The following is an 11,170-nucleotide window of genomic DNA, read 5'->3' on the forward strand; positions in this document are numbered from 1 at the left end:
GCTCCTGGCAGCGGCCAAGGAACCAGCGATGTTCGAGCAGGCGAACGTGGACCTAGCCTGGCACGCAACAATGCAGGAGGAGCTGTCCTCCATCATCGACAACAAGACCTGGAAGGCGGTCGACCTGCTAACCGGTCACCGACCCATCGGCCTCAAGTGGGTCTTCAAGCTTAAGAAGGACACCTCCAGCGCTGTTGTGCGGCACAAGGCACGATTGGTGGCAAAGGGCTACGTCCAGCGCGCCGGCGTGGATTTCGACGAGGTGTTCGCGCCGATGGCGCGACTGGACTCAGTGCGCGCGCTACTCGCCATGGCGGCGCACGAAGGCTGGAAGGTTCATCACCTTGACGTCAAGTCGGCGTTCTTAAATGGCGAGCTCGCAGAGGAAGTGTACGTCGCCCAACCCCCAGGCTTCTCCATCCCCGGGCGTGAGCACCAGGTCTTACGCCTCCACAAGGCGTTGTACGGCCACCGTCAAGCCCCGCGCGCATCGAACTCCAAGCTCGACAGCACACTCGTGGCGCTCGGGTTCACCCGGTCCTCCGAGGAACATGGCGTGTACATCCGTGGCGAGGGACAACATCGCCTTCTCCTCGGTGTGTATGTGGACAATCTCATCCTCACCGGCGTCGACACTAACGAGCTGACACAGTTCAAGGAGGAGATGAAGGACCGCTTCAAGATGAGCGACCTTGGCCTGCTGAGCTATTACCTCGGCATCGAAAAGCACAAGTTCAGCAGATGAGCGACTCGGGCAGGCAGCTTACGCGGCAAAGCTGCTCGAAAAGGCGGGAATGAGCAACTGCAATTCAGTGCAAGCGCCAATGGAGAGACACGACTCAAGTTGAGCAAGAAAAGCACATCGCCGGCTGTGGACTCCACTCTCTACCGCAGCCTCGTTGGCAGCCTGTGGTACCTCATTCATACACGCCCGGACATCTCGTTCGCCGTCGGCTACATCAGTCGATTCATGGAGAACCCGACCACGGAGCACATGGGTGCCATCGAGCATGTTCTCCGCTACATCGCCGGCACGCTGCACTTTGGGTGCTGCTACCGGAAGGGCGACGGCAACTTCAGGCTGACCGGGTACAGCGACGATGATCTGGCCGGGGATCAGGACGACCGCAAGAGCACATCAGGCGGCGCATTCTTCCTCGGGAAATCTCCCGTCGCGTGGCACTCCATCAAGTAACCCGTGGTGGCTCTATCCTCATGCGAGGCGGAGTACATTGCGGCAACCTCGGCAGCTTGCCAGCTAATTTGGCTCGGACAGCTGCTTGGGAGCCTCTACGGCAAGGCGGCGACGGCCACTGAGCTCCTCATCGACAACCAGTCAGCGATTCAGCTCTGCAAGAAACCAGTCTTCCATGGCCGGAGCAAACACATCGAGACGCGATTCCATTTCATCAGGGAAAGCATTGAGAATGGGAAGGTCGCCGTCCGGCATGTCAACACTGATGATCAGCTGGCGGACATCATGACAAAACCACTTGGGCGAGTTCGCTTTCAGCAACTTCGCCTGAAGATCGGCATCGTCAACATCAAGGAACATCTATCTTAGGGGGGAATAATGTTAGATAAGCTAGCTGTAGATATTTGCTTTCTGTTATTCAGTTAGATGACGGGCTCACCATGTCGAGTTCCGCCCGGGTCATGCGCACGTCCGCGTTGCGACAAGGGACGTGCGCTGTGGCGTGGTCACCGCCAAGACCAGATCATGCGCAGCGTGGGATGGCACGTTTGCTCCCGATCAGGGCGCGATCACAGCCGAGTCGTAGATATTTTGTTTCCCTATTTATTTGCATCAATACAACAGAAAATGCTGCTTCGTGTGGCACAAAAAAAACTCCTCCGTGTTCATCATCCAGTTCGCGTGTGTACTCGTGTTTCCCGGTGTGATCCAATGCTCGCCGGAGCTCATCATCGAGCTGCCGAGCTAACATCCCCGAGCTTGAGCGCATGAGCTAGTTAACTCGAGCTCTAGTACCAGCAGTGCGAAGTTGATGTCCGGCAGATCATCCGACTAGCGCGAACGGGATCTTGCAGCCCTGCACCACCGCAGGCGTCGTCCAGGAGCGGCGCCGAAGGGCTGGAGAGAGACGAGAGAGATGCGTTGGGGGAGACAGGGCGGAGAGGTGAGAGTGATGCGTGGGTGAAGGAGATGCTTGGGAGAAAAAAAAAGAAAAGATAAGAAAATATAGATGAGACTGTGACGTGTGGGTCGCACTTGTCACAGGAAAGTAGGGACTAAAATGCAGGAGTTGTTGCTAGAATTCAAAGTAAAAATTATAGCTCAAAAGGTGGGAGGAGCCGCAACTTAAATAAGTAGTGAATAAGTAGGATCTAGGAGTAGAGATTAGTGCTGGAGATGCTTTGAATGGTGTAAATCAAATCGATCCATGTATAAATAGTAATAGTAAAATACAAAATTTACCTGCATAATATGTTTAAAAAATTGCCTACTTAAGACAAAATTATGGTTTCCTTCCGCTACAAGTTTCGTACCTACACGAGCCCTCGTCACCGTACATTCAGCCGGCCCCGCGTTCCAGTCACAGATAAAGGAGAAGCACACGGTATAACACTGTCACCACGCCGCCGCTCAATTTCGAAACTCCCGACCGTTGCTTCTCCATCTCCCCTCCTCACCCACCCCCGCGCCGCTCGCCACCGGCTACCCCGTCGCCACGCCGGAGAGGGAGAGGGATGGCGTCGAGAGACGCGGCGGACAGCCCCAGATCCGCGCCGCGTCGCCCCGGGACGGCGGCGGCTGAAGCGGCGCCCAAGGACGGCGCCGGCCTGCTCAGCCCACGGTTCCGGTCGGCCGCCGCGATGGCCGGGTGGGACGAGGAGTCCGTCCTCCTCGCGGCTCTCGTCGTCGAGGACACACCCGTCCGCGAGTCCCGCCGCAAGAGGCGGGCCTCCACCACTTCATCATCCGCCGGCGGTAGCGGCGGATCCAGCACGAGGTGCGTACTCATTCATTCCACGGAACGCACGTAATCCCCTCTCCTTTTCTTGGTTGGTTTCTTGACCCGTTCGACCGGCGCGTTCTTGTAGGAAGAGGAGGTCCCGTAGGCAGTTGCCGAGCAGGATCCCGGCGGTGGCTCTCGCACTCGACGACGAAAACGACGATAAGCCGGGCGCTGCCGCAGGTCTGTTCCTTAGATTGATTTAATTTAGTTTCTTCGGCAAATTCGTGGCATATATTCTTTGGACCTTTTCGATCTGGCGTTGATTTGGGAATCTCTAGATGGCAAGTTGAAAGTGAAGGATGCAAAGGAAGGGAAAGAGAAGGCTGTTGTTGTGGGTGAGAAGGAGGCATCCGGATCTGGCGAGAAGGCAGCGGCGGCGGGCAACCTGCCGTGTATGGATCGGCTCCGGGAGGAGCTCTCTTGCGCGGTAAGGGTAGTTCTTTGGTTCAGGTTGGATCATGCGACCTGTAATTCCATGCTTTATGGACTTTTGGAGATGCATTTTGTGCAGATTTGCCTGGAGATCTGCTTCGAGCCCAGCACCACACCCTGTGGTCACAGGTAATTTGAAACTGTGCTTTCGAAAATGTGGCTGCTTGAATTCTTAAAATATGTATACAAAAGGGGACCAAGCAACCTTGTTTAGTTCATTTTTTTTGCGTATTTGCTGCTTGCATTTGAGAAGGAATCTACAATAGAAAGATTCCTCAGTTATGGAAAGTGCAGTTCCACGAATTATCAGGAAACATTGTACTTCTGTGCAGATTAATGTAGGATGAGTCTCACTTCGAAAAAATGTAGGATGAGTAGTTTAATTACGTGTAAATGGACCACAAATGCTAATTTGGGATGTAGATGTGCATTTACTGCATTCCCAATTCCTTGTTTTTCTGATTTTGTGTATATACAAGACTGAAATACTGTGTTTCCATTACTTAGTTGATCGTGCTTCGTGAAAAGAAAGATCCCTAAATTCAAAAATATGTATGCAAAAAGGGAATAGAAAGAACTACTGTATAGTTCATACTGTAACAGTAACCGATACAATCTTTCTGAAGATGCTTAGTGCATTTTGTTTGCTGCTTGCTTTTGAGAAGGAACCTACAATGGAAAGGTTCTTCTGTTATGGAAAGTTCAGTTCCACGAATTATCTGGAAATTTTGTACATCTGTGCAGATTAATGTAGGAGTAGACTGTTAATTACATGGGTAAATAGACCCCAAAGCTTATTTGCGATGTAGATGTGCATTTTACTGAATTCCAATTCCTTGTTTTAATTTTTTTTTATGATTTTGTGTATATACAAGACTGGAATATTGTGATTTTCATCGCCAATTTGATTGTGCTTCGAGAAAGAAAATGTTACCTGAATTCCGAAAATATGTATGCTAAAGGGGAATGTAGAAAGAACTATTGTATAGTTCATTTGGTTACAGTAACCATGCAATGTAATTGCTTTCTGAATGTGTAAGGATCGGGTGCTCTAGCCTAAGAGGGGGAGGGGGTGAATTAGGCACTCTAAAAAACTTAGACCTATGGCTCCAACTAGTTTGCACAAAACATAAACTAAAACAAGCTATCTAGATGTGCAACTATGGTTGTTCTAATGTGAAACCTCTATCCCAAAAGAGTTTAGCAACCTATAGTCTTTCCTATCAAGAAACTACTCTATGAAAGTAAAGGCATACAAATTGCTAGTATTAAATGCGGAAGCTTAATGAGCGGGATAGGAAATAGCAAACTCTTGACGCGGGTGTTTATCCCGTAGTTCGGTTAGCTAAAAAGGCACACCTACATCCACGTTGTTGTAGCACTCACTAAGAGTATTGCTACTCGGCCACCAAGTCTCTCCCGTGAACACAATCACAGTCACCTTGGCCCCGGGTTCCACTAAGGAGCTTCTCCACAAAGGATGGGGGTCTCCACGTTCCCCGCACAAAGTGTCGTCGCCGCTCCACACCAAGTCGGAGGGTCGATGACGTTGCCGGCGAGCTTCACAGCTCCAAGGGGCCGGCGCACCAAGCTCTTCTTTTGGTTCACTAGAGAACCACAGCACAAGGGCTCAAGGCCTTGCAATCTCACTCACTAAGAGCTAATCCTTTACACAACACTCTCAAAGTGTGCTAAGGGCTAAGAATATGAACACTAAGCTCTTGGATGGCTTGGAGTGGTTCTTGGGTGTGTATGTGACTTCCTTGAACTCCAGCAAACTTCAAATGGCCGGGGTGAGGCATATATATAGGCCACCAAGTCTTGTAGCCGTTGCTCCAACGGTCAGCAGAAAATCTGCGTATCATCGGATAAACCGATGCCTCTGGCTAGGGTAGTGTTGGTTCATCCGGTCACTCTAAGACCTGAAGTAGCCGTTGAGTTCCTGACTACTGACACAGTGACCACCGGTTGAACCGATGCTTAGACGTCGGTTAAACCGGTCACTCACAGCACTCAACTAGCCGTTGACCTTCTTCTTTTCTGCTGACATCATTACATCGATGCAATGCTCCGACGCACCACCGGTTCAACCGGTGCTGAAGACTTCGCTTCTGCTCGCTTGACATCGTTTCTAGAACATGGTACACTGAATGCACCGATGCTTATCTTGAAGCCGTCGGTTCAACCGGTGCTTCACTTGTTTCTTCACTTGTTTTCCAGAGGCGCTCAGATTTGATCCACAGCGAGGGCGTCGGATCATCCGACAACCATCGGATGCACCGATGCTTGGGTTCTTTCGGTGCTACTGGTTTCTGCAGAACTCGTCCATTTCAGCGTTTCTTTGTGTTCTTTTCTTCGTGTTTTGCTTTGCAGCCTTTTTACTTTATCCATGGGATCTATAAATGTTCTCTTAACAAAATCATTAGTCACATTGATTACGTTGTCATTCGATCACCAAAATCACTCGAAATGGCATAAATGATGCCATGTTCGTTACAGAATGTCCTTACTCCATTTTGTTTGCTGCCTTCTAAGGAAATGACAATAGGTGATTGCTTGAAGTTCAGTTTCATGAATTTACATGTAACTATGTACATTCTAGCTGATCTAAGTAGGATTAGTATTTTAATTAAAAAACATTTATTTATAATGAAAATGGGCAGTTTTAGTATATTGACAAATCATTCTTTTTCTGATTCCATATTTATTAGTCTGGAATACTCATATTTTCATTGTTGTCAGGACTGTAAAGAATGTATTCTTATACATTTTTTTCAAGAATCGTGGGTTTATCATTTCTAATCATCCTTATTCATCTTAATTTGCTTACTGTTAAGGTCATCTGTTTGTACATTGTTCCAGTTTTACCTAAAACTATTTTCTATTGAACGTCGCTTCCATATGATTATATTATGACAACTTAAGTGACATGTAGATTGAACAATTGAAATGATTTTTGTGGCTATTCTGTATACTTTCTGAAATTCATACTCATGTTATTGTTACCCTTCAATTTAACAGCTTCTGCATGAAATGCTTAAAACATGCTGCAGCCAAGTGCGGAAAACGGTGTCCTAAATGCAGGCAATTAATCAGGTAAATCTTCGTTCACAGATCTGCAGTTCTCAAAAAGGTCTAATAATAAACTTTACAGTCTTGACTAAATGTTTATAACTGTGCAGCAATTCAAGATCGTGCACCATCAATACTGTACTCTGGAACACCATTCAGCTCTTGTTTCCCAGTGAAATTGAGGCAAGAAGGACTTTGGTCGCATCACCTTCATCATGCAATGAGGATGTGAACCATAGCCCACCAGGAAGTAATAATTTTTCACAAGGTAGCCATGGCATGAGAACAAGGAGCAGCAGTGGTAGCTTCATCACAGAAGGCAGGACAAGAAGCAGCTACAGGAACACCAGTGGGAATTTCATCAACGCACATGGCAGCACAAGAAGCAGTCACAGCAGGACAGCCTTCATCCCAGCTTCACGACTGGTCAATACAAGGACTGCTGTAAGATCAGATCAATCTGAAGATGCCGCATTGGCTTACAGGTTGCAGCAGGAGGAGTTCATGAATGCCTTTGAGGAGCCTGAGCAGGAGAGGCAGCCATGGAACACCGTGTCCACAGCCCGAGATAATTTGAGAGCAATGGCCTCTCGCGCCATTCGCCTTCGTGCTCGAGGCTGGCCTGTTTAGTGTTCTTTTGCTTACTGCTTGTCTTCGGTTCATTGATAGCTCTCCCTTCTTCGAGTTAACTTTGCAGGAATCTTTTGTTTGTTATTGTATTGTAATGTTGAGTGGCATGATCAAATTGCCACTCAATAATGATTGTCCATTGTATTTTGGGTGGCAATAATTCATTGGCGCTCGAAATATTTGCTGCTGTACAATACTGGTCTGACTTGTATCAGGTGGCTTGTTCAACAGATAGGCATTTCTTGTGCTGCATATGACATTTACTTTTCTTGTGCTGCATATAGCATTAACTTTTCTTGTGCTGCATATGGGCTATGACATTCCAAACTAGCTGATTTTGCTGACATCATTGAATTCACAGTTTGCACAGTGTTGCATATGGTCATCAGTCGACATGATTTGCACAGTGTTGTAGCTTCCATTTACATTGTGTTTGCGGAGAACAATCGTTTATTGTGACTTTAGGCTTCCCGAGTACAAACATGGCATTCCTAGCAATGCAGTCATGTATGCAAATTTTAGTGTAAACTTGCAAAGATATATTTTCATTTTCTATACCAGGAGAAATGTTAATCTGTTACGCGTGCAGATTTTAGTGACAATATTGTTGCAGTATTATTCTGCATTTTTGGGCCACAATGTTATATATTCAGTCATGACCTTGTGTCCTTGTCTGTCTGATGGGCTCTGGAGTAAAGGGACAAAGAGGATGGAAGTGGGCAGAGCTGTCCACAAATCCAGAGTTCCGATCTTTATTCTTGGGATTTTTGCACACGTTTTTTTGACGCAGCTGTCACCACTGGATCCCCGGGAACATCCATGGTTGGCAACATCAGAGGGGATCGGTAGGCTTAAATCATTTGACGTTTGCAGCAGGACGGTGGCATAAGCAAATGAAACCGAAATGTAGAGGATAAGCGTGTGGTTTTTCGACCAGTACCACTCTTCAAAGTAAGTAAATTTCCTCCTCCGAACCAAAAAGGTTCTAGCGTGCATCAGCATCGCAATCAGATGTGATCATATCAGATCAATAAGAAATCAATTCGAAGCAATCGTAACAGGACCTTTATCTGAACAGGTTAGATGACATTTTCAAGAGCAGGTTCCACGACTTTTCTAGTCTGGTGATGCTAGAAAGCGTAGCAAATTCACTTTGGAAATCGAGCATTTCCTCATTGATTTACCGAGGTGCCGCGCGCAATCCATTCTTTGACCATGGTATGTGTGTGAGAGCATCATAAACATAAAGATTCCGTTAAGAGACTCATTCGAAAAGCCTAATTCTAAGAGACTCATTCATTGACCATGGATGAAGATCTTAGGGTCAGTTTGATAGAGCTTCACCTAATTCTGATTCTATGTAGAAGCTAATTCCCTAAGAGAAGTGTCACTAGCTGAAATTGGTTCTCTATGATTCTCTTAGATTAAGAGATTAATTTCATGAAAAATAGATTCAGTGCAAGAAGTGAATCAGGAGACGCTACTTTTTTCAGTTTTCAATTTCTTAGTTCATTTCAGATAATCACTCAATAGAATCAATTATAAAATCACTTTTCTTAGAAAAAAATATTTAGCAGATCTTCTTCTGGAAGAAGCTGTTATAGTACCTCTGTCAAACTGAACCTCAGATGCAGTAGGTAAGCCTGACCTGGGTGCCGTGAGCAACTCAAAGACGCAGCGAAAGTGCAAAAGTATACCTGACGAACAGTATGACAGGACCAAATTATCGTTCGTATAGTTAAATCCAACCACACACTGCCAATGTGGATAAGGAAGAATGGACACCACCGGGAAAAGGAGAACGCAGCAACACTGAAAAGTATAACGCAGAAGATAGTGGCAACCGGTTCACACCTGTCTAATCATATAAAGGGACGGGTCACTGACGATATCGCCGCTAGAAACACTCCAGTACAGATGATGTATACGGTAGAGGTGGCAGTCATACCGTCGTGCTGCTCCAGGACTCTCAGGGCCTATTTTGATTGTGACGTGATTACTGAGCAAAACAAAAGTTATTGGCAACCAAAAGGCCCTGGTTTCAACTGAGGACACTGAAAGCTAAATATAGTGGTTTCAAATAAGCAAAGCTTATATGAATCTAGAAAAGCTAACTAATAATTTGGAATGGAGGGAGTATAAGACAAAGACCAATGATACTATTAATTTTTGGGAATTTGACACTTATGAATTCAAGGCTTACATCAAAAACACAGTTTTCGAATAAGCATAATTATTTAATTTTAGGGAAATTTGTATCCAGGAGATCCAAATATAGAGTGCCTTTGTCTCTAGGCGCAGTTATATCTGATTTTAGCGATAGGAAACACTAAAATATGTAATTTTTCTCTAGACCAGTATGCCCTCAGCTTACAGCTCCTGAATTCTCCAAGCAAAAACTATAACCCATCTTGAAACTTTATACAATGATGCAATGTTGTATTCCCATGCCATGCATGCGCGCATTTTTAAAGATTTTCATGGGAATTTACATAATAACTAGGCAGGTTGACGCACGGTGCACGTCTATCCGAAAGATATTAACTTGAAAAAATAATGAAACATAAATTTATTATCTTGTTGTACTCAATCCAATATTAAATTTAGATATTTTATGCTATCATAATGGTCATCTAAGCCCAGTATAACTTTTTTTTTGGAAATCCGTTGACTTTTAGGTGTTAGTAAAAATAGCTGACAGATTAACATACTATAAAAAGATAAAATTAGTGATGAAAGAATAATTCGATCCTATTTTTTCAATTTATGTACGGGAAACAAATGATAAAAAGTATTAGAGCTATCATAGATGAACTTGGTGTACAAAGTTATTATTTTTATATATAGAAAAAGATAAATTTATTTTATATTTTCGATATGAAATAACCATCGATAATTTTTTTCAAATGATAGAGGTACTTAATAGTACTGTGGGTCCACTATGTGGGCCACACTAAATGTGCATGGGTCCCAAATGATGTGGGTCCCACTAAGTGGGCCCTCCAAAGTGTGGGTCGTACTAAATGTGCGAGGGTCCCATATGGGGCCCACCTAAACAGTACGCGTATATGGTGTATATTGTGATCCATTAGCATGTAAAGCCAGAACAACTAGCATCTCAAGTGATGAAATACCCTTCACCAAGAAAATGGTTTTGTATAACACCACATCGGCAGAAGTAATGCTAAGCATTTTCTAGAGTAGACATATGAAGGAACAAAACAGGATAGAAAATTAGTTGAGATGTGTCGCGGGTCCCACGTGGGTCCCACGTGAATAGCATGCGGGTCCCACCTGGGGCCTCAATTCATGAGGGAGCTCCAATTCTTGGAGCTTTTAGATATAGTATAGATGAAGTTGGGTCATAGTGGTCTTTTCGTCCGAGCACGCCTGTACCACGATCAGCATCGTCGACTTGGCGGTTTTTTATATTTTTAAAAAATAAAAATTTCAAAAATATATGTCCGTTTTTAAATATTTCAAAAATATCCCCCGGTCGCCCCCCCATAGGGCGACAGGGTCTAAGTGTAATTTTTTTTCTTCAAATTTGCAACGAGGTCCCTGGAAAAAAAGGGGCCGGTCGCCCCCCCAACAGGCGACAGGGGGTCGCCCCCCCCCCCCTCGGGCGACCAGTGGGCCCAGCCCGCGGGCGCGGCAGGGGGGCCTGTCGCCCCCCCCCCCCCCCCCCCCCCCCCACGGGCGACCGGGGTAACCTCCCCTATATAATGTCCAACCCCCCTTCCCTCCTCATTTGAGCCCGAAAATAACACCAAAAATCCAGAAAAAAAGAGAGGGGTGAGGAGAAGGGAAGCGGCGAAGCCCTGCCGAATTCATCACTTGTGATCTGCAGGTTAGTACATTTAGTTTATATATTTTTCTATTTAAGTACTACGCATTTAAGTAGGAGTAATTTAAGTATGGGTGAGTAATTTAATTTAATTAGTGCTATAGTAGAACCATTTAAGTAGGAGTTTAATGATACTTTAGTTTGTAGTTACGTAGTAGTAAATTAGTTTAGAAAATTAGTACTACGCATTTATTATTACAATTGCAGTACT

General features: G+C 45.5%; 1 protein-coding gene across 1 annotated transcript; it reads left to right on the plus strand.

Moving 5' to 3' along the window:
* Window positions 1-2,606: 2,606 nt before the first annotated feature.
* LOC120665993 (E3 ubiquitin-protein ligase TRIM7-like) lies at window positions 2,607-7,364 on the plus strand. Its single transcript, XM_039945755.1, has 6 exons — window positions 2,607-2,972; window positions 3,064-3,158; window positions 3,257-3,405; window positions 3,490-3,539; window positions 6,432-6,506; window positions 6,593-7,364. Exons 1-6 carry the CDS (start codon window positions 2,710-2,712, stop codon window positions 7,110-7,112), a joined length of 1,152 nt encoding a protein of 383 aa, XP_039801689.1. The 5' UTR covers window positions 2,607-2,709; the 3' UTR covers window positions 7,113-7,364.
* Window positions 7,365-11,170: the final 3,806 nt, after the last annotated feature.

The sequence above is a fragment of the Panicum virgatum genome, chromosome 3N (assembly GCF_016808335.1).
Source record: "Panicum virgatum strain AP13 chromosome 3N, P.virgatum_v5, whole genome shotgun sequence".
Lineage (NCBI taxonomy): Eukaryota > Viridiplantae > Streptophyta > Magnoliopsida > Poales > Poaceae > Panicum > Panicum virgatum.

Coding starts and splice junctions, on each gene's coding strand:
- LOC120665993 (XM_039945755.1), top strand. CDS start 2,710: ATGGCGTCGAGAGACGCGGCGGACAGCCCCAGATCCGCGCCGCGTCGC. Junction 2,973..3,063: donor AGCGGCGGATCCAGCACGAG/GTGCGTACTCAT, acceptor GCGTTCTTGTAG/GAAGAGGAGGTCCCGTAGGC. Junction 6,507..6,592: donor AAATGCAGGCAATTAATCAG/GTAAATCTTCGT, acceptor ATAACTGTGCAG/CAATTCAAGATCGTGCACCA.